Below are 23,683 nucleotides of genomic sequence, written 5' to 3'. Positions count from 1 at the left end.
AAAGGATGGCTTGCTGGAAGACTGCACTGGATTTACGAAGCTCAAGCAAGAGAGGCAGGGGTGGTGAAACCAGATGCAGAGTGCCTTCTCCACACAGTTGCCGCACCCAAGAGTTTCTCAAGGTCCTGTTTCCAGGACTCTATGGCTCCAGAAGGGACTCGGGCCTGGGGTGCAGAGCTGTGAACAGCCCAGCGGTCATCAACCCCTCTGAAGAATGAGACAGACAATCAGAAGAAAGGGCTCCATCTGGACAGAAAACAGCATTGCTGAGATAAAATGGGCAAAGCTGGCTTTGCGGACAGATGCAGCTGTAAAGCTTTACGGTGCAAGTATAATTCAAATACCCGTGCATCCTACTAGTTAGAAAAATAAATCCTGGGCTGGGAAGCGTATCGGGGAGAGGCCTGAAGCTGCCATGTGTCTGTCCTCTCGACAACTGGACATCAGTCAGACCTTCCCTTGACCACTTTGGCCTCAGGTCCTGCAGCGCCTTGGGGAGGATGTACAGGAGGCGCATCACAATGACCGGGAAAAGAACTCCTCCTTGGTCCAAGGAAGTGAGGTCAGAGAGGAGGGAAAGGAGACAGAGAAAGGAAGGAAACTGAGAATCCAGGCCAATTCCTACACTCTCGGGGGAGAAAAACTCTTACTTGTCAGCCAATTTGTAGCTCAGGTTTTCAGTCTGGCTGTGGCTGCCCTTGGCCGGCCTGCACACTGTCATCATGTCAGCACCAAGAGGAGCTCCAAGTCGCCTGGGGGAACAGGGATGCACACTTGGTGAGTCACCACAGCAGATCTAGGGCCCACACCCTGAACTATTTATCCCTGATAGAGTCCAGCCCCAGAGTGGGGCGGGGGTATGTGTGACTGGAACACACCCTTCAGAATCCCGGACCCAGGGGAGGGCGCAAGGGCACAGAATCCCGAGGTCCACCTGGACTCAGACCCCATACCAACCTCTTCACCTCCAGACCCCATGCCAATCTCGTGTGTGTGTGTGTGTGTGTGTGTGTGTGTGTGTGTGTGTGTAAGCAAAACAGATACCAGCTCAACGTGACACTTTCAGCCTAAGAACCCGTAATGAGCTAAAAGTCCCCAAAGAAGAAACGAGTTGTTACTTTACTTGAAACAAGAAATAAACTAGGTGCCAAAGCAGAAACATCTGCACAGAGGTACTTTTGCGCTGGCCCTCACGAGAAGCACGCACCCACAGCGTCCTTGGCTTTGGAACCACGCAGGAAGGACCTCTCCCAGCGGCCGCAAACCCAGGGGAGGAAACATGTAACCCCTAGGGTCATCTGTCTAAGGGAAACTAGGTGGTTCTGGCAAACCCAGGAATCCCACGGGGCACCTTAGACCTGGAAAATAATCAGGACCATGTGGATACCAAAGCAGCTGCCTCAGCGCCATGGTGGTTGCACAATATGCCAGAGCCTGACATTCAACTGAAGTGAAGTGGCTGATTAAAATGTATGATTTCGGGGCACCTGGGTGGCTCAGTCTGTTAAGCGTCCGACTTTGGCTCAGGTCATGATCTCACAGCTTCTGAGTTCGAGCCCCATGTCAGGCTCTGTGCTGACGGCTCTGAGCCTGGAGCCTGCTTCAGATTCTGTGTCTCCCCCCTGCCCCCCGCCCCTCTCCTACTCATGTTCTGTCTTTCAAAAAATAAACAAATGTTAAGAAAATTAAAAATAAAATAAAATAAAATAAAATAAAATGTATGATTTCAACAGCAAGTCCCTATAGAACTCTGGGTCTCTCAACACGAGGACAAATGGACATTGCTCAGGTGGACATGGTTTGGAAGATGAGGCCCATCAGAGAATGCCAACAGGATGGGCTATGCAATTCATTTACCTCGTCCCCGTCCCTCCCGAGGGGGACGAGGTAATTCTTTGACTAGAGTTTCAAGGAGTATTGAGATATTGGAGATTCACATTTTTTTTCCCACTGACCCTCCAGGGACTTCCTCTTCTGAATTCCTCTAAAGTTCCGAAATTCCCATCCCCTCTCCCAGGAGAGTTTATCTGCCAGGTGACAGGGTGGGCTGCCCAAACTCCTGGCCTGGGCATCCCCTTCCTACAAAAAATCAAAGGGCTAGGCTTCAAGACATCCATATAACTCCCGGGAACAAGGAGAGGGAGGCCAGCAGGAGGAAGAGAAAAAGGAGAGTGAGTGTGGGTAACAAATTAAAAAGAAGCAGGGTAGGACTGGTGAGCTGAAAATACAGGAAGAGAACAGGCTGGTCCAAGAAGGTGTGCGTTTGGGGAGGAGGAAAGAGGCTCAGGCCTGCGCACAGACCTCAACTGCCCCTTACCAGTCATGTGGCACCCTGCAGCTTGGGGGATGGCCATGCTGGAAGCAAGCCCCGCTCTTTTTTTTTTTTTTTTTAAGATTCTTAGAGAATGAGTGAGAGAGCAAGCACAAGTGGGGGTGAGGCGGCACAGGGAGAGAGAGAGTGGGAGAGAGAGAGAGAGTGAGAGAAAGAATCTTAAGCAGACTCAATGCTCAGCACAGAGCCCAATGTGGGACTCGATTCCACGACTGTGGGATCATGATCTGAGCTGAAACCAAGAGTCGGACACTCAACCAACTGAGCCACCGAGGCGCCCCAAGCCCAGCTCTTTAAGACAGCCAGACCCAGGGTTCTCCTCCCCTCTTATGGAAAAGAGCACTGAAGGGCCTTTCAGAGACAGGAAGGAACTCATTGCCCCTCTCGTAAGTTCCACAAAGCTTCTGGTCCACTATACCACAATTTAAAAAATTCAAAAAAAAACCCAACAAAACTCTGGAGCCTCTCCATTTGGCCGGAATGAAAGACACTGCCCTTCTGTCCTGAATCTGGCGCAAGGCCTGTCAGATGGCAGGGACAGTGGCCGCCCCCGCCACCCCCTTCGTGCCTGCATTCTGCCTCCACACAGACCGACCGCAGGGATGCAGCCTTGTTCCCCGTGAGCGGCTGCTCTGTCCACCTACCCTCTTCTTTCAAGCTGGCACCCTCTTTCCCTGGCACTACAACGAGGTGCCAGGCTTTGTGCAGGACGCTCTGGGCCTCAAGGATGAGGAAGACAGGGAGTGTGCCCTCAGGGAGAACACCCGGACTGTGCTTGGGTCACTATCGGCCCTGGCATCCAGCTCTCCCCAAAGAGAACAATTTCCCTATACTTCCCAGAAAGCCAGAGCTTTTCCAAAAGGGACAAAGGCCACTGTGTCTCCTGCATGGAGAACCACATATGGACTCTGAGGTTGAAGTCACAAGAAGCACTTAATACGGTACTGAAGTGAAGACGATTCCTATGGGGCAGTAACAGCTTCGAGTGCTAAACGCATGGTCTTTGGAGAAATAGCTGATGTCATATTCCAAGAAGCTTCAGGGACTGGAACTCAGAAGGCAAAGAACGTCCCCCACTCAGCAATCAGCGTGCTGGCATTTCTGAATTCACAGAGGAATGGAAAATGCGGCCCCCCCCAAAACCTATGACCCTTCCCTTTTCACCTGTGTTGTTTAAGAGTCATTAGTTAGGTGACAAGCCCAGCCTAATTTGTTGATGGGAAGTTCTCTGACTTAAAATTACCATAACTTCATTATCACTTTATAGGTCTGGGATTGCAAGATGGAGCGATTTCAAGTGTGGTCCACTGGGAATCTGGGAACCGGGGGACCTCGTCAGACAGGTAGATTCCTGGGCACCAGTCCAATGTACCAAAACCAACTGTCCGGGCAATGGCCTGGAAGCTGCATTTCAATACAGTAAAGCAAAGGCCTCAGGTGATTTCTTACGCAACCCAACGTTCTTTATTTCTTCCTGGGCAATCTGGCCTTGTGATCCAGACTGGTTTCCAGGAGGTATAATGAATGTATGACTAATAAAAACACATTTTCTCACTCAATTGCTTTCCATAAAAATACAATGGAGACATTCATCAGACGGGCTTAATTAGTACTAATAATTAGTACTGATCATTTTAATTCAATTTAAAATGTTAGACAAAATTCTGAAGCTAAAAAACGGGTGGTACATGAATATATTTTTTAGTGAGATGCTTCTGGTCAGTCTCAAAGGCCCACAGAAAATGTAACTGCTCCAGACTGACATTACCGGATCAAAAACCTGTATTATTTTAAAATTCTTTTACATTGGGGCGCCTTGGTTAAATCGGTTAAGCAGTTAAGTGTCCGACCTCAGTTCAGGTCATGATCTCACAGTTTGTGAGTTCGAGCCTCGCATCGGGTTCTGTGCTGACAGCTCAGAGCATGGAGCCTGCTTCAGATTCTGTGTCTCCCTCTTTCTCTGCCCCTCCTCCGCTCACACTCTGTCTCTCCCTGTCTCTCAAAAATAAATAAACGTTAAAAAAAATTTTTTTTTAATTCCCTTACGTTAATCCACTAAGCTTGAAGTTCCAGCTTGATCTCTGAAAACACTTTCCTTAAGGACCTTGGAGTACTAAAAGGTGAAATCATTAATTAAAACCTAAGTATCTCTGGAGTGCCTGGGTGGCTCAGCTATGAGTGTCCGACTCTTGGTTTCAGATCAGGTCATGATTGTGGGATCGAACCCTGCATCAGACTCTGCACGGATAGCCTGGAGACTGCTTGGCACCTCCCCTCTGCCCTTCCCCTGCTCGTGCTTGGGCGCTTGCACGCTCTCACCAGGGAAAGGAAGGGGGAGAGCGGCTCCTCCAGGATCCTGCCCACGCCTGCCTGTCTGCTCTTTCCTCCACTGCCACTTGGGGAACCAGTCTGGTGAAGCCAGGTAGTCTTCACTACAGGTTGTATGATTCCATTCATACGAAATGTCTAGGGTAGGCAAGTCCATAGAGGGAAGGGGAGTTGGGACTGACTGCCGATATGTAAGTAAGGGTTTCTTTTGGGGATGACACAAATATTCAGTGACAGTTGTACAACACAGTGAATATACTACAAGTCACTAAACTGTACACTTTTTTTTAAAGTTTACTTATTTATTTTGAGAGAAAGAGAGAGCACGAGCAAGGGAGGGGCAGAGAGAGAATGAGAGAGAGAGAATCTCAAGTAGGTTCTGCACTGTTAGTGCAGAGCCCGATGCAGGGCTCGAACTCACAAACCGTGAGATCATGACCTGAGTCAAAACCAAGAGTTGGATGCTTAATGGACTGAGCCACCCAGATGCCCAAAACTGTACACTTCTAAGTGGTAAATTTTATGTGAGTTATTATCTCCATCAAAAAATACATTATAAGGGGTGCATGGGTGGCTCAGTCGGTTGAGCATCCAACTCTTGATTTCAGCTCAGGTCAGGATCCCAAGGTCATGGGATCAAGCCCCACTTTGGGCTCTGAACTGTGTGTGGTGCCTGCTTAGGATTCTCCCTCTCTATTTCTCTCTCTCTCTCTCTCTCTCTCTCTCTCCCTCTCCCTCTGCCTCTCTCTCCTAGCGCTCTCTCTTAAAAAAAAGGGGGGGGGATGCAAGCTGGTGCAGCCACTCTGGAAAACAGTATGGAGGTTCGTCAAAAAACTAAAAATAGAACCACCCTATGACCCAGCAATTGCACTACTAGGTATTTATCCATGGGATACAGGTGTGGTGTTTTGAAGGGACACATGCAACCCCCATGTTTATAACAGCACTATCAACAATACCCAAAGTATAGAAAGAGCCCAAATGTCCATCGATGGATGAATGGATAAAGATGTGGAGTATATATACAATGGAGTACTACTCGGCAATCAAAAAGAATGAAATCTTGCCATTGCAACTACGTGGATGGAACTGGAGGGTATTATGCTAAGTGAAATCAGTCGGAGAAAGAAAAATATAATATGACTTCACTCATATGAGGACTTTAAGAGACAAAACAGATGAACATAAGGGAAGGGAAACAAAGATAATAAAAAACAGGGAGGGGGCAAAACATAAGAGACTCATAAATATGGAGAACATCAGAGGGTTACTAGAGGGGGCATGGGAGGGGAGATGGGCTAAATGGGTAAGGGCACTAAGGAATCTACTCCTGAAATCATTGTTGCACTATATGCTAACTAATTTGGATGTAAATTAAAAGAAAAGAAAAAAAACCCATGAGGTTTCACATTAAAAAAAAAAAAAGTTAAAAACAAAAAGCAGGAACAACTGCAGATCATGAGGAGATCTGGCCCCCACCCCAGACAGAGTGAATCATACTGCCAGGAGGGCCTAGGAATATGCATCTCTAAGCTCCCCAGGGAAGTCATGGGACGGTGTCAGAGCTGCTAAACCATATTTATCTTTCTGCCTCTTGCATCGTCAGTCGGCAACAGAAATACTCTCCTATGGCCTCTCCTTTGTAAGGCAGCCTTTCACTCCAGTGTGTCCGTTTGCGCCTATTTCGGAGCAGCTCCAAGATCTGGTGGAGGAGTTATCAGCCCACAGTTAGTTGCCTCTGTCCCTTGAACCCAGGGGTAAATGCTCCAATGAGCATTTGAAAATGAAAAGCTCATTTTCACGCTAAAGGAGGCCTCAAGCCCAAAAGCATAATCTGAGTCATTTTAAGACTTTCTGTCGGTATGACTCCTCAGTTACTGACGATATTTTCTTTTAACAATTTGCTCAGTATTTGCCTGACCTGCACCTGTCAGTTTGTCTGACAAATGAAGCCACCGGGAATTTGTGGCCAGAACGGCCTGACATTGCAGGAAGGCACACACTTTGTGATGCTCCTGTGGCCAGAGGCAGCTAAAGATTTTTATTCTTCTTCCTTTCATAAACCCGAGTTTCACACCTGCAGAACATTCTTATGTACAGAGCGATGTATTTGGCCACCTTAGTAGAATGGAAACACATTTTCACTTGACAGTATTTGCAAACCCATGCTTTTTCCGTCACTCACAATGTAGAAACGCTTCCATATGTTGCCTTTAGGTTGTGTATTTTGTCGAGGTAAAAAGAGATAAAGTACAATTAGGTGGCCATCTTGCATATGAGCACTAAGCTACAGTGTATAAGGTTTTAGTGCTGCCAGCCCTCCCCGGGGGAATGCTTGAGAACTACCCGTGTCACCGCTGTGGAAAAAGTTCCTATGGGTTTGCCACAAATCATCAAAGTATGAGTTATAAAAGCTATGAAGTATGCTCACACTGCCAAAATATGATTTAAGAATCTGAATTCTGGTAAATATATTTTCTTGTAAGAAAAAAAGTACTGGCTCAGTTGGTAGAGCACGTGACTCTTAATCTGGGGGTTGTTGAGTTCGAACCTCACGTTGGGCAGAGAGCCCACTAAAAAAATAATAAACCTGCAATGCAGTGGTATTGTCCTCATTAAAACAAAAATTAAGCTTTTTTTGTTCCTTTTGTGTATTAGAGGTCACCAAACTGGGAGGAGTCAGGTTCCAACTTCTTTCAACTCTCAAATATTTTTTTAATGTTTATTTTTATTTTTGAGACAGACAGAGAGAGAGAGAGAGAGAGAGAGAGAGAGAGAGAGATCGTGAGTGGGGGAGGGGCAGAGAGAAATGGAGACACAGAATCTGAAGCAGGCTCCAGGCTCAGAGCTGTCAGTACAGAGCCTGATGTGGGGCTCGAACTCATGAACACGGGATCATGTAAGACCTGAGCCAAAGTCGGACGTCTAACTGACTGAGCACCCAGGCGCCTCTCAACTCCCAAATATTTAAACTTGCTCTTCTTTCTCTCTATTCTGGGCTACACCAGAAGCTGCTTCCTACTTCTAACCTCTACAGAAGTCAATGCCAAAGTGCCTACCATGTTTCTGATAGGAAATAGAGGCTCAATTAGGTTAGGTCATTTGTTCAAGTTCATACAACAACTCATGAGTGAGCCAGGAACGGGTCTAGGTTTTGAACCCAAATCTGGTGCTTCTTATGCGACAACTGTGGCTTCATACTATCTCATTCAGTCTAGAAACAGACTCTAGCTCATTGTTTTCAGTGTCTGTCTCCTTCAGCTCTTCAAAATCAACAACTGTTTTACACTGCTTTGCAGCCATGCCGAATTTCGTCACTCAGCTTGCTGAGTGAGCTGGGAGGGAGACTGAACGTTTTTGTGGGTCTCTTTTTTTTTTTTAATGGTCTGTGATGATATACTTCTGTATTTGGAGAATCTATCCTAAGAAATAATCCTAAATGGGGTGCCCGGGTGTATAAATAACTCAAATGTCAGACCATATAATAGTAACATAAACTATAATATAGCTATTTGACGGACTATCATAGAGCACATGAAATTATGTTTAAGGAGACTACCATTCTGTAAGGGCAGAGAGGAGAGTAGTGGTTGCCTAGGTCAAGGGTGCATATGGCAAGAAAAAGAGGAGTGACTGCTAATGGGTATGGGGTTTCTTTCTTTCTTTTAATTTTTTTAAATGTTATTTATTTTTGAGAGACAGAGAATGAGCAAGGGAGGGGCAGAGAGAGAGGGAGACAGAATTTGAAGCAGGCTCCAGGCTCTGAGCTGTCAGCACAGAGCCCGATGCAGGACTTGAACCCATGAACAGTGAGATCATGACCTGAGCCAAAATCGATGATTACCCGAATGAGCCACCCAGGCGCTGGGGGTTTCTTTCTAAAGTGATAAAAATGTCCTAAAATTGATTGTGATGATGGTTGCACAACTCTATAAATATCCCAAAACCCACTAAACTGTACCCTTTAAATGGGTGAACTGTACTGTATGTGAAATATCCCAATAAAGCTCTTATTAAAAAAAATAAATTAAAAATATTGTGTCCAATATGAATAAGATATTAAAAAAAAAAAAGAGGAGGAAGAATCTATTCCTATTCCAAATTGTGTAAAAGGGGCACCTGGGTGGCTCAGGGGGTTAAGCGACCACTCTTGATTTCAGCTCAGGTCATGATCTCCACGTTTGTGGGTTCAAGCCCCGTGATGGTTTCTGCACTGACAGCACAGGGCCTGCTTGGGATTCTCACCCTCCGTCCCCCCCCCCCAAAATAAATAAACTTAAAAAGGAATTTCCAAAACTGTGTAAGAAAATGACTGTAAGTAAATGTAACAAATGATTAACAGTTGTCACTGGGTAAGAAACTTGGGATGATTTTTTTCCCATTCTCTATACTTACCTATAATTCAACAACAACAAAAAACAGATTCCTAAACTTTCTATAATAAGCACACATTACTATTAATGTCACAAATAATGGGGAACATGTAAACCCTGTTGTCTGTGGGTGTCTGAGTCTGCCCTGTGGCGCCCCTTAAAAGGCTCTGGTTGCCTTATGGCCACAAGTGTGGCTGGGCACTGGGCTGGCCTGAACCCATCAGTCCAGCACTTGTTTTGTTATGGCACAGCTACCTCCTAAATGAAAGGGTAAGTGACACTGTTCTCATTACCGCCTTTCCCTTAGTGACCACCAAGACTTGTATTCTGGCCTGCCACTTCCCAGTACAGATGTTGCCCTGGGTCCAAAGAGAGATTATATGGAAACATATGGTTAACAGGAAAATAATCCTATAATTCATTCTTCCAACTAATAGTTGTGTCTGCTTTGCAAGGGAAACCGAGCGAAGCCTGAGAGAAATATAAAATAAAGAGATTGATTTGCCCTCTGAGAGTTTTCATTCTTGTACAGGAAAGAAGATGCACATAACAAGACTGTACTATGTACTTGAAAGTTGCTAAAGGAGTAGCTCTTATATGTTCTCACTGCAAACACACACAAGTTAACTGTGAGGTGACAGATGTGTTAACTAACCTTCACAATGTATACGTATATCATATCATCATGTTGCATACTTTAAACTTACAGAATGTTGTAGGTCAATTATATCTCAATAAAGCTGGAGGGAAAGACGCACAAGAGTGTCTCTGATACAAAAGAGTGAAGGCAAGATCCTTTGTGGGCCTGGGCTTGAAGGATGGGCTGAATTTCCTTTGCATAGATGTTTGCATAATCTCAGGATGACTAAACACTTAAAGAGGCACAAACCACTGAATGAAAAGCAGCACAGATTCCATAAGGAGGTTACACTGAACTGAGTGGCTGGATTCCACTGCAGGGGTCAATCAACATGTGAACCAAGGCAGAATCTGTGAATACAATTTGTGCAGATTTTCTGAAAGCTTTTACTAAGATATTACCCTAAGCCTAATGACCTTACAGATTTTTTTTATTCAGAAATGATTTCAAGTTTGAAGAACAATTGCCAGAATACTTTTTTATTTATTTGAGAAAGAGAGAGAGAGAGGGAGAGAGAGAAGGGGCGCACACATGCATGGAGGAGGCACAGAGAGAGAGGGAGACAGAGAATCCCAAGCAGACTCTGCATTGTCTGTGCAGCCCAATGCGGGGCTCAAACCCATAAACCCTGAGATCATGACCTGAGCTGAAATCAAGAGCTGGACCTTAACCAACTGAGCCACTCAGGTGCCCCCAGTTGCCAGAATATTACAGAAAAGTCTTATAAACCCTTCATCCAAGTTTACCAAGTTCTAACACTCTATTAAAGACTGCTTTAAAATGCTGTTTGGAAGGTTTAGGGAAAGTAAGTTCTATCCAGGCACTAGAAGTCTTAAATGCTCATGAATTTGAAAGAAAACAGAATCTTACAAAACCAGTTTACTAAAGTAAGTAAGCACAGCCAGGTCCAAAAGACAACTCAGCCCCCAACCCACTCTGATCCTCCACCAGGACCTCCCAGGAGGACAATGAAAACTTTAAAACCTGAATACCAGACATGCAAGAAGAGCTAAGAAAAATGAAAGAAGAAAAATAAAAAGAAAAATGAAAGAAGAACAATAAAAAAGAATGTGTGTGGGGAGGTGGGGTTTGGGGACCACGATCATATATTAAAACGTACTCTAAAGCTTCTGTAACTAAAACAGTGTGGTACCGCTATAAGAATAGATAAATACACTGGTGGGACAAAATAGAAAGGCTAGACCTAGCCACACAACTTTATATATGGCAAGGGTGACGGGGTGGCTCAGTGGGTTAAGCCTCTGACTTTGGCTCAGGTCATGATCTCAGAGTTTGTGGGTTCGAGCCCTGCATCGGGTTCTGTGCTGACAGCTCAGAGCCTGGAGCTTGCTTCGGATTCTGTGTCTCCCTCTCTCTGCCCCTCCCCTGCTTGCACTCTGTCTAGACTCTCTCTCTCTCAAAAATAAATAAAAATTAAAAAAAATAATAACTTTATATATGATAAAGGTGGCATCTTAAATCACTAGGGCAAAGATGGACTTTTTATTTTATTTTATTTTTTTTTTAAGTTTTTATTTATTTTTGAGACAGAGAGAGACAGAGCATGAACGGGGAAGGGGCAGAGAGAGAGGGAGACACAGAATCACAAGCAGGTTCCAGGCTCTGAGCCATCAGCCCAGAGCCCGATGCGGGGCTCGAACTCACGGACGGCGAGATCGTGACCTGAGCTGAAGTCGGACGCTTAACCGACTGAGCCACCCAGGCGCCCCAAAGATGGACTTTTTAAATAAATGATGCTGGAATAACCAAACAGCCCAAAGGTGTTCGTGTAAGATCACCCCGCAAATCTGATGTGCCTGGGGCGCCTGGCTGGCTCAGTTAATAGAGCATATGATTCTTGGTCTCAGGGTCGTGAATTCAAGCCCCACGCTGGGCATGGAGCCTACTTAAAAAGAGAAAATCCGATGTGCTTGCAGAAGTAGTGAACTACAGGAGGATAACCCGCATCTTTCTCTGAGCCAGAGAACCAGCTGCAGGCAAGAATGGGTTTCACATGATGGGTTGCAGCCTTGAACGGTTAACACCAACCCCAGAGGGGCTCCAACTGCCTTCAGAACCCACTGTGATTTCAGTGGATTTTCAAAAATCTGACTTTTTCTGGGACAGCCCTAGAGCTTACAATACATTGTGCAGCACCCATAGTATACACACATGATAACATACAGAAGCCCACTCCCTCCCACCAATTTCCAGACGCATTACTGTTATCCTCATTTTGAAGGTGAGAAAATCAAGGTTCAGAGACTTGCCCAGAATCATGACTGTTTAAGAGACAGGATAGGGAATTCGTAACTCTCCACTCCAAATTCTGTAGTTTGGTCCTCAAACCTCCTTATCTGCTCCCTCAGTATCTTTAACTAGAACCACCCAGGATTGAGACCTCTCACAACCTGATGCAAGAATCTGCTAATTGGTGATGCCAGGACCCCTTGGGGACAGTAACCTCAGAGTCTGACCCACAGGGGTCAGGCCTTTTAGGGAGCCTGACTTTCTTCTAAGGGCAGCAAGCAGGAAATAGCTTTCATTCATAACCTTTGAGAAGGTCAGGGTAAAGAAATTAGCACTGCTACATCCGGTGATCTGTCAGGCATTGATTTAAGCTCTTCGCAAACATAATTACAGAAATAATGCATCGCTCAAGACAAATGAAAACATATGTCCACATATGTTCTTCTACACTAACATTCATCACAGCATTATTCAGAATGCCCATAAAGTGGAAATAATCCAAACGCCATCAACTGATGAAGAGATAACCCAAATGTGGTATATCCATACCATGAAATATTGCCCAGCCCTAAAAGTAACAAAGTCCCGATACCTGCTACAACGTGAACCTTGAAAATATTATGCTAAATGAAAACAAGCCAGTCACAAAAGCCCATATATCGTATGAGTCCATTTATATGAAATGTCTATAACAGGGAAAGCTATAGAGACAGAAAGTAGATAAGTGGTTGCTAAGGAGTATGGGTTTCTTCTTCCCTGTGATGAAAATATTCTAAACCACTGTGGTGGTGGTGGTTGCACAACTTTGTGAATACACCAAAAACCATGAAATTGTAGGCTTTAAATGGATGAATTTTTATGGTAAGTGAATTATACTTCAATAAAGCTATTACCAAAAAAAAAAAAAAAAAAGAAAGGAAGGAAGGTGGGAGGGGGGAGAAAGGATGAATCTAAGTATCTAGGATCATGTACCAACAGGTACATGATTTTTTTCTTTTTAACTTTTTTTTTTTTTTACATTTATTTTTTGAGAGACATAGAGAGACAGAGTATAAGTTAGGGAGGGGCAGAGAGAGAAGGAGACATAGAATCCGAAGCAGGCTCCAGGCTCCAGGCTGTCAGCACAGAGCCCGACGCGGAGCTTGAACCCAGGAACCGTGAGATCATGACCTGAGCCGAAGCCGGAGGCCTACCCGGCTGAGCCACCCAGGCGCCCCCTTTTTATATATTTTTTAAGGGTTTTTTTTTTTTTTTAACGTTTACTCTTTTTTGAGAGGGAGACAGTGTGAATGGGGAAGGGGCAGAGAGAGAGAGAGAGGGAGGCACAGAATCCGAAGCAGGCTCCAGGCTCTGAGCTGTCAGCACAGAGCCCGATGTAGGGCTCAAACTCACGAACCGCCAGATCCTGACGTGAGCCGAGACCCGACGCTTAACCGACTGAGCCACCCAGGCACGCTTAGATTTTAAAAGAGACCTGTCTAGCCCCAGAGCCCTTGCTCTAGAATGTCGTTACTTCCTTCACAAGCAGTATCTCTGGCAAAGTACTTAGCGAATGAATCCCAGAAAGTAGGATACTTATGAGTACAATGGTAAAACAAATGAACACGAAATGGTTAAAGAAACATGACCCAAGTAGTAGATACGGCAGGCGCCATGCGAGCTTGCCTACCTCACAAGCAGTTCCCTTTTTCTACAAACTGCCCCATCCTTCATTCGAAGGGTCCCAGGGTCACTGGCAGCCATGTTTGAGTGAGGAGCCCACCCCCACCCACAGCTGATTGGCTCCAGAGGAGGCCTGACTCAAGTCGGACCAATCAGATTTCACTCCTAGGGAGTGGCGTCTATCTGTGTCCTGGAAGACAGAAACGAGTGCTGTGAGGTGGCCATCTTTCACTCTGCGGAGTAAGGAGCGGAGGGCTGGGCTGTTGGAGAGAATGATGCCAGTGCAAAGATGGCCTGGCATCCCCTGGATCCAGTCGCCTCCTGAGTCTAGGCTGCACTTCTGCCCATGGGTGCCACCAGACATCTTCACGCAGTGTTCTGTTCAATCTGTGTTCAGCTGCTACATTCAACTACTTTCCCAAAGCGAAAAAGTAAAGCTACTGTATGTATGAGTTTTAAACATGAATCTGCAACCGTATGGCTGAAGCTGAGCAAGCCCCACTGGGTTTGCCTCCAGCCTAGCGCAGGAGGTTGGGTGCTCTCTGATCTTTCCCGTTGCACGACTGAGGGTCAGAAGAGCAGCTCTCAAGAAGTCCCTTTCTGTCCCTGCGGAGACACTTCATGGCACTGGAGGTGCCGGAAACTTCTTAGTAAAGTTATCCTGCGACCTCACCTTTCCAAGAAGCTGAAGAGCATATTATAAGCCTTATTACAGGAGAGCTGCTGAACCCTTGAATGAACCCTGAAATAGGACATGGAATCAGAAGGTGAACACTCTCCTTCCTTTCTTGACAATAAAACCCCACTGAGAAAAACTCCAGCTTTTTATTGGAATGGACTAATGAGAGGTTACTGTGGGTAAATGAACAAATAAAAGGCACGTACGCCTTCTTCAGTTCTTTAGATCTGCGATATATACACAAGAAAGCAGATATCACATCTCCCCCCCCCCCCCCCCCCCACACACACACTGGCAGGGACACATTTGAATGAAAAACATTTGCAAGAGTTTGCATAGTCTGGACAACAGAAGGAAGAGCCGAGTTGACAGGAGGGAAGGGATGGACGAATCCTTTTCCCATCCCTCTGTCTATTTATGGGAGTCACTTCCTTTCAGGAAATGCTGAGCCCCTTCTCCCAGGACCCTGTTGGGAATGACGCCTGCACAGGCTGACCCAGCCTTCCACATCCTCCTGGCCTCAGCAATTCTACCCTTGTGACCCAGTCAGTACTGGGAATCCGGCCTATAAATGACAGTGCTTTTAGGAGGCCCCAGCCTAGTGAGGAAATTCAAAGAAAAAAAGGGGAGGGGACACATAATGAAGTCAGAAAGGCCCCTGGCTTGGAGAAGCTACTAAATATGAACACAGAAAGGGGACGGACCGGCGGGGGTGGGGGGGAGCTGGGGCTAGAAACGATGACACTGTGGCCCAAGAGTTTTGTGGCTCACCTTATTGGACACCCTGCTGGGTGATGGCTAAGGCAGAAGCAGGACCCAGGGTTCGTGGCCCCGTCCAGAGCTCACTCACCAGCTCCACACTCCTTTCCTTTCCCCAGATGACTCCTGTTTCTATGGAAAGAAGAACCTGGGTCTACTAGTGCCGTGTTCTTGATGAAGGTGGTTCTCCTCTCTTCTTGGTCACCCCACCTCTTCAGAAACCCAGAGAGATTTCTGAGGTTAGTGGGTTTTTGGTGGTTGGTGTTTGTTTTGTTTTGTTTTGTTTTTGTTTTGTTCTTTAAGAAGTGAGAAATGTTTTTGGTCTTAGGATGTTGAGAGATTTTTAAACAGCGACAAAAACAAAAGCATTTGCCCTACAGATGCGAGGTAACTTTAGCCACTGGCTCCCATGGAATGCTTTTTCTTCTTTTTTATTAAAAAAAAATTTTTTTAACGTTTATTTATTTTTGAGACAGGGAGAGACAGAGCATGAACGGGGGAGGGTCAGAGAGAGAGGGAGACACAGAATCTGAAACAGGCTCCAGGCTCTGAGCTGTCAGCACAGAGCCTGACGCGGGGCTTGAACTCCCGGACCGTGAGATCGTGACCAGAGCCGAAGTCGGACGCTTAACCGACCGAGCCACCCAGGCGCCCCTCTTCTTTTTTCAAGTTATTTGTTTATTTTGAGAGAGAGAGAGAGAGGGCGCATGCACACAGGGGAGGGAGGGAGGGAGGAAGAGAGAGAGAGGGAGAGAGAATCCTAAACAGCAACGTGGGGCTCTATCTCAGGAACCATGGGATCATGACCTGAGTCGAAATCAAGAGTCGGATGCTTAAACCAACTGAGCCACTTAGGCGCCCCTGCTTTTTCTTTTTATAAAAAGACAAATGAACAGATACAGTGTTCAGAGCTTCCCTGCCCTATTCCAGGGAGGAAAAGAGACTTAATGTTAGCAGGTTAAAAGAAATGAACTGGAGACTGAGGGTAAGATAGAAGTTGAGGCAGAGAATCAGAAAGAAAGACAAAGACTGAGAAGTAAACAAACAGGGAAAGAAAGGCACTGAAACACGGAGAGGAGGGACCCAGCAAGAAACCACCCAGACACAGACAGAGAGGGCGGCTCTGTTAGGTGACGCCCAGACGCCCTTCCATTGGATGCAGCATCCTGGCGATCAGCTGTTTTTGCAGCTGAAACGGATGTAAATGAAATACGTTGCCCAAGTTTACACTGCGGGCAAGAGGAGCTAGGATAGTCCAGTGGCAAATACTCCTGCACTTCAGCAATTTGGAACGTTCCCATCCCCGCACTTCTGTTCATGTTCTTTCCCTCGGCTGTCACCCTCCCTTTTCTTTGCTATTATATTCCCACCAAGCCCTCAAAATCTAGTTTGAAATTTCCACAGAACCTACTGTGACCACCCCACAAACTAAAGTTCTTCCCCGCTCTCTGAATTTCTAGAGCAGTTATTAACTTATCTACATTTGATCATCTAATAAGCATGCTTCGACTATTATTTAAATACTTTTTACCCAAGGTCCACATGTTTGCCACTTCCAACTGCAATAATGAACTCATGGCTAACGTTTATTGAGCATCTACTATTCTCTAGGCAAGATTCTACATGGATTGTTTTGTTGAATCCTCACACCAACCCTACTATTGCCTCCCCTTTACAGATGTGGAAACTGAGGCCTGGAGGGAGTAAGTTTTTCCCAAGGTCACATGCATGCTGAATAAATCCAGGTTGTCAGATTCAAAAGTCCAGTGCCTAACACCCAAATAAATGCGGGGGGGGGGGGGCGGGTACAGACCTTCCCCTCCTGGATACAGAGTAGCTACTCAGTAAAAGTGTTACTTGGATTTTATTCCAAGTACCCAGCATCCATCCCCTCTCTTACCTCCCCTCCATCTCCTTCCTGCCCACCATGAACACCCTGGCACCAAGGCACTGCCTGGCCCTCTCTTCCACTTCCAGAAGCAGCCCTCAGGCTGCCATTTTGTGACTTATTTTTCCTCTGAATGCTCTCCTGATGTTCACTGTAACCTGACCTCACCGAACAGTAATACTGAGGAGGGGAGGCAGGGCCCCCTGCCCCATCTGTCCTGACCCTTGGGCACCTGGAGAGCCCCCGGGCCTGTGCCTCCCAGGGGCCTGTGCCTCCCAGGGGCCTGTGCCTCCCAGGGGCCTGTGCCTCCCAGGGGCCTGTGCCTCCCAGGGGCCTGTGCCTCCCAGGGGCCTGTGCCTCCCAGGGCTGGCTGCCGCACCACACCACGAGGTAGCCACTTGAAGGGATGCACCTGAAAGGCACATTTTATTTGCTTCCTGACACCCATCTCTGACTCCAGCTGTGCTGCCCCAAACTCCTCACTTTCCCACCTCCTCTCTCCCTAATTCCTGCCCTCCTCTTCCTTTCCTCCCCCTCAGACCCTTTCCCACCCTCTTTTGCTGGCTTCTGTTCTCTTTCTTTCCATGAGCAGAGAGTTTCCAGCTTGGCTCCTGGCCAGCACATTTGGACAAAAGGCAGCAATCTTAGAGGAAGACGTCATCTCGCACCCCCTTTCCCGGGGCCGGCACCGTGGCTCCCGAGCCCAGAGAGGGAGAAGGGGGCCCAGGCCTCTCTGCCACAGCTCCCTGTTCGGGGGGGGAAAGGCCTTGAGAGATGGGGTGAAAAGCAAAGAGTTTGCAAATAGACCCACGCTCAAATTCCCATTCTGTCACTTGAGGCTGTGGGACCTTGGACAAGTTACTTTGCAAAGATTTAGTCCTCTCCTCTGTAAAACTGTGATAATTGTAGCACCTATTTTGAAAGACTGCAAGTAAGGATTAAATGAGAATGCACCTGTAAAGCATTCAGCACAGCACATGTCCTGTAAAAAGTGCTCCACACGTCCCTTCTGTAATAAAGCGAGCTTAACTCTGCCAAATAATACAAACAGGAGTAATAACACAGGAGCTTGTGTCGATGATAATAATACCTCCTCAACTCATCTGCAGGGCTACTGACCCAGCCTCAGTTGTCTGCAAGTGTGGTAAAGCTGCAAAACCCTCCCAAGCACGGAGTTGCTGTTACAATGTAATCTGTGTGAGTTGGTTTTGACATTGGAAGGGGAGCTGACCCCTTTTCCTTTTCAGTAGGAGGAACCAGGACGTGCTCAGGCTCAGCTTCAGAGCTAGATGTGAAAGTAGGAGGAGCCCACTGAGATCAGCACAGCCGGCTCATCCTGACTCCCCTCCCCCTCCGTTTTCTGGCTCCCTGAACTCCGAGGCCCTGGCTCTGTTTGTTTACTATCTGTCTCTGGTGTTTGGGACTTGCAAGTTGTGCAATGCCTGGGAACACGTTCATTTTTACTTAGCTAGGTTTTGAGAAAGGGAAATGGTCTTTCTCCTATGACTTTATTTAGCTCATCTGGGCCAGCATGGAGAGATGTGAATTTAATCAGTAAGATGAATCAAAGAGCGTGAGGTGCTGGGTGGTGGGGGGATGCTGGGAAATACACAAGTATATGGGATGGTCCCTGCCTCTTAGAGGGAGGAATAACAGCTATAAACCCAAACAACCGAATGGCAGTAAAAGACTGCAGTTGTTCACGATCAAACGACAAGATTAGTCCAGGGAATGACTGACATACGGTTCACGAGTTTAAGGACTAAATTTGAACTACAGTGGTGGATGTTACCAAACAAATACAAACTGGAGGAACGCAGAGGTGGGCAATGGAAGTCGGAATGGCCACAGACTGCCTCAAAGAAGAGGTCGGACCTGGTGGCCCTTAAGAGGAGACTGGGTTCCAACAGCTGGGAAAGGAGAAGGTTGCAGGTGAGGCAAGAGCAGGAAGGTACACTCCCACCTGGGACACAGGGACCGATGGGATGTGAGCCAGGAGAAGATGGAATGGCTTGGGGGCTTACACTGGGGGATGTCCTGAAAGGAAGGAGGAGGAGTTAAGACTTGCTCACCTGGGAAAATAAAGAGAATACAGAATGGAGAAACACACTCTTTTGGACATGATGGGGTTAAAATGGCACATTCAAGAGGAGCCATGTGGAGTAGGCAGTCAGAGGGAAAGATTTAGGGGTCTGGTGAAAGAACACCCCTGGGGGTGTAAATCTGGGAGGGAGCCCACGAACCTGTGAGCATGAAGGAGATCCCTGAGAGAAAAGTGCAGAGAGTGAAGAAATAGGCATGGGGCACTCTTACACTGCCCCTGTTACTCAGCTTCACTCAGTTTCTTTCTTTTTTTTTTTTTAATTTTTTTCAGTGTTTATTTATTTTTGAGAGAGAGAGAAAGAGCAAGTGAGCAGGGGGAGGGGCAGAGAGAGGGAGACAGAATCCAAAGCAGGTTCCCGGCTCTGAGCTGTCAGCACAGAGCCCGACGCGGGACTTGAACCCACGAACTGAACCGTGAGATCATGACCTGAGCCAGAGTCAGATGCCCAAGCCACTGAGCCACCCAGGTGCCCCACTGACTCAGTTTCTTTTTATGTGTCCTCATCTGGGCCTTCCAACTAGACAGTGGTAGGACATGAGGGTTGGGCTTCTTTTTATTCCTCTGCAGTGCCTAACCCACACTAGGCTACTGTGGGCGAGGTACAAATGCTTGTTGAATAAGAAAAAGAAAATGAATCAGTGAAGATCTCCTTTTCTACAGATAATTAGAATAACCAAAATCTTGTGGTGTCTCAGGTGGGGAGGCAATACGCAGAGTACTTAACAAAGCTGTGGCTGGGACACGAGCCAATGAGAATTGGCCTTATGGTGAACCCTGTGATGGCTGGATCTGGGGCGGTTGGGGTTCCCAGGAATGTGGGACACTGGGAGCTTGGGCAGTGACTGCTTACTAAGTGGTTCAGAAGCATTAGCCATTCTGACAAGTGGACAGTGTATCAGTGCACATCAGTTCTCCATCAACCTTGACCTGGGTCAGGGTGTCGCATACACTAGGGAGCTAAAGAACAGTGAACGGGCTTCATTAGAAACTTAGGATAAGGTCTCAGCAGAGGGTTAGGGAAGGAAGCCAGATTTCAGGGACTTGGTGGGGGGGGGGGTTGTTGCTGGTGGACCTGCCCCCGGGGGCTCTTTCTGCTGTTCCAGGTCCCCATCCTGAAACCCCCTCCTTCTCTTTTCCTCCAGGAGGTTGGCAGCTTGAACCTGGAGCCTGAACCAAAGAAGCTGTCTCTTTGACCCCCTCCCCAACTCCCTCCTCTCTGCCTCAGGCCCGGGATCCGGGCTATCCAGGGTTCAGGGGAAAGGAGAGCCTCTGTGACCCTCCCTCGGCACTGCTGAGACCTTAAGTCTCCATGTTCTGGGAGGCATTAGGGGGTTAATTTTCTCGGACATTTTTTCACCCCATTAGATGCACCAGTTCAGCTGGAGGGTAAACAGAGAGCACTGGTCTCTTTTTGATGTCCTGGGAGCTTGTGTGTGTTTGTTGTGTTTGTTGCCTGTCACCAACACAGATGGTGAAATGGGCCAGATGTAAAGGATGACAGCGGCCACAAGATGCCGGGGAGCTTTGCTGGGGGTTGGATGACCACACACTTCATTCCACATCTGAACCACTCTCACCCGCAAGTCAGAGTATTAAGCAGAGAACCCCCCTGCGCCCCCAGAGAGCTGGAGACGTTTTCTGGCAGAGAAGCTCAGAGGCAAGCTGCTTCGAGAAGTTCCTCTGTGTCTTCCCAGTCTCCACCCTGGGCGAGTCTGTGGCTGAGAAGCTGGCCTGCTCCAGCTGTAGGGGAGGCAAGTTCTAAACCTCAGGTGCCCCCGTCACCCCTGCCCAGCGATCAGATCAGTGCTCTGTGGCTTCTCCCCCAACTAACATCTCCCCTGACCACGCAAGGTGAGTTTTAATCCCGATTTGCTGATCCCATACAAATGGGACATCCAGGGAGGTTGAGCCTGTTAATTCACAGGGACATGAAAAGCACAGACAAAATGATAGAAGTGTCCTGCTTTAATGGTTCCAATTTGCTGAGAAAAGGCAGTCGTGATTTTTTTTTTTCCCATGGTGAGCTGGGGGTAGGCAGGGACAGGAGTGTCCAACTCCTCTGACTCCTTTAGTGGGAATGAGAAGTTCACATGTAGCACCGGGTTATCCAGCTGACCCCTCCTCCTTCCCTGCGCTTCGGGCTCTACTCTAGGGGGGCTATGAAAGGCTGGGGGGCAGAGGGATGGTGCAAACTCATTTCTGCTTGTGTCAATGCCCCTGGACCAGCAGGGAGAACGGACAGATAATGGCCAGCTCTCACCCTTTCCCAGGGCATCCGCAAGTTGCAGTTTCCAGGGATAGTCCCAGGGCAGGCCTGTTGTAGATCAATTAACAACTTACCTTTTTTTTTTTTTTTTTAATTTTGTTTATTTATTTATTTTGAGAGAGAGAGAGAGAGAGAGAGAGGCAGAGAAAGAGAGGGAGAGAGGGAGAATCTCAAGCATGATCCTCGCTGTCAGCACAGAGCCCAACGCGGGTTTGAACTCATGAAACTGTGAGATCATGACCTGAGCCAAAACCAAGAGTCAGCTGCTTAACTGACTGAGCCACCCAGGCACCCCAACAACTTATCTTAAGTGCTCCCTTTTTACTTTCAAAGTGGCCCGGTTTGTATCTTATGGTTCCCCTATCCATTCCCCATAGTGAATTTGCAGAGAACTTGCTAAGTCAAACACAACCCTGACTACATTTTTTTCTGAGAAGCAAGAATGAGGGAGAAAGAGGGAGGTACTTTAGATTACTGCACTGGGTTGACTCTTGTGTGTAACCCACCCCACCCATCCCAGGTTCCCGCCTACACAATATGTGGAATCGTGATTATGTGGGATCGAGGTTGTGGGAACATGAAACCAACAGCCAACCAAGAGACAAAAATTAAGATGGTTTGTTGGATCACAAACTACAAAACATAAAAAATCTCCTAGAGATCATAATGTTAATATATTGCCTTTTTAAATTTAATATAACTCGGGGCGCCTGGGTGGCGCAGTCGGTTAAGCGTCCGACTTCAGCCAGGTCACGATCTCGCGGTCCGTGGGTTCGAGCCCCGCGTCGGGCTCTGGGCTGATGGCTCAGAGCCTGGAGCCTGTTTCCGATTCTGTGTCTCCCTCTCTCTCTGCCCCTCCCCCGTTCATGCTCTGTCTCTCTCTGTCCCAAAAATAAATAAACGTTGAAAAAAAAATTAAAAAAAAAATTTAATATAACTCAAAGTAGTAGATTGCCTCTATGAATGTACCACACTATGAATTTTAATTTTTGTATTACATAGAAATTCAGAGTACATTCAGTGGGGAGCTGGGGTGGTAATGCTTGGGTTAAGGAAGAGAGAGGTAATAATACATTTTACAGTTGTTTTTTGTTTTTGTTTTTGTTTTTAAGGCTGAGCATCAGGATCTCATTTTTAAATTATACGTCACTGGGCACAAATATATTCAATATCCATTTGGCTTTGAAATCTATTTTAATCTAGCAATTGCACTTCTGGGAATTTATCTTACAGAACTATTGGAACAAGTGACCCAGAGTGCTTGTAGTGGCTAAACTCAGAAGCAACCAATGGCTCAAAAACAGGTAATTTGTTAAACAAATGAAGGCAATCCATGCAAAGAAACAGTAGGACTATGTAGGTCCCCCACAGAATTATTCTCACAAACGAGTGTTCAATTATGATAGCATGTTTCCACTTCTGTAAACAAACAAGCAAACATATTACAGGCAAAGAAGAAAGTCTGAGGCTATTTGGAATATATACCAAACAGGGATTGCCTTTAAGGAGGGAGAGAGTATGCAGTAAATTTTCATGTTTCATCTTATTCTGTTTTCTTATTGCTTAAATGTTTTATAGCAAATATAACTTTCACAGTTTACATAGAAAAATATACGTACATATACAAGTACGTGTACAAGAGTAATCTTAAAACTTTATAGTATGCTTTACGTGTACAAGAGTAATCTTAAAGCTTTATAGTATGCTTTTTAGGAAAACAAAACTACCAAAGGAAATGCATCTGATACTGTGTTTGAACTGGTCTGACAAGCCCTCCTGATAAGACGCACAGCCCAAGGAAGGCCTGGATACCATGGAAAAAATGGTCACTGTCAGGACTTCCTGTCCTGATCCCACTCCAGCTCGATCCTACTCTCATTCCCTTCTGAAGGGGAGCCGTGGGACCTCTTCGTTACCCACTGTTGAGGGAAGCAAACCTCTTCCCTGAGCTTGCCATGAAGATGACTCACCCCATCCTTCCTTCAGGCCAGGGAGAAGAAAAAGATAGCAGTTTTTGGCAATTCAGCCTGTTAGAAAAGGGGGTCTAGGGCTCACCCCTCTTCCAGTCAACTGCAGGCCAAGGATGGATGCATCAAAGAGAAGCCAAAGGCAAAGCAATTCTGGACTGCAGCTGGCAAAGGGCTTAACTCCGGGCAAGCTGGGAGTCGACAGGATACATTTTTGCCCAGATCAGACAATGATCTTGACACAAGGGTAAAAGATGGTCTGACTCTGGCTTCCCAACATATTCTGTCTTTGGATATCAAATGTAGAAAACTGAGCTACTCACTCACCTCAGTTCCAGACACTGACTTTTCTCCTATAACTAAAGGGGTACATGTGTCTGTCAGTCTTTCTGTTGGGTAGCCTGTGTGTGTGCGTGGCGGGGGGGGGGGGGGGGG

The 23,683-nt window shown here is 46.7% G+C and overlaps 1 protein-coding gene and 1 long non-coding RNA gene across 6 annotated transcripts in view; one reads left to right on the top strand and one right to left on the bottom strand.

Moving 5' to 3' along the window:
• Window positions 1–23,683, bottom strand: part of DENND2A (DENN domain containing 2A) — a 103,836-nt gene that overhangs the window by 76,549 nt on the left and 3,604 nt on the right. For 3 of the 4 annotated variants that reach the window (XM_040471790.1, XM_040471791.1, XM_040471793.1), the window contains exons 1-2: window positions 13,593–13,681; window positions 651–752 (exon numbers count right to left, since the gene is read on the bottom strand). In XM_040471790.1, the coding sequence (XP_040327724.1) occupies window positions 651–752; window positions 13,593–13,666 (176 nt within the window). In that variant the 5' untranslated portion in view covers window positions 13,667–13,681. Of the gene's footprint in view, window positions 1–650; window positions 753–13,592; window positions 13,682–23,683 lie in introns of those variants that run through there. The other variant, XM_040471792.1, reaches the window with a different exon arrangement.
• Window positions 691–23,439, top strand: LOC121028246 (uncharacterized). Of its 2 annotated transcripts, none has more exons than XR_005789143.1 (5): window positions 691–777; window positions 15,143–15,262; window positions 20,484–20,866; window positions 22,394–22,585; window positions 22,983–23,439. It is a non-coding gene; the product is annotated as an uncharacterized LOC121028246 (long non-coding RNA). The 2 variants fall into 2 exon arrangements; XR_005789142.1 differs by lacking the exon at window positions 691–777 and adding an exon at window positions 14,044–14,352.

The sequence above is a fragment of the Herpailurus yagouaroundi genome, unplaced genomic scaffold, assembly GCF_014898765.1.
Source record: "Herpailurus yagouaroundi ecotype Mexico unplaced genomic scaffold, PumYag 100, whole genome shotgun sequence".
Lineage (NCBI taxonomy): Eukaryota > Metazoa > Chordata > Mammalia > Carnivora > Felidae > Herpailurus > Herpailurus yagouaroundi.
This window is presented reverse-complemented; position numbering and strand designations above follow the sequence as displayed.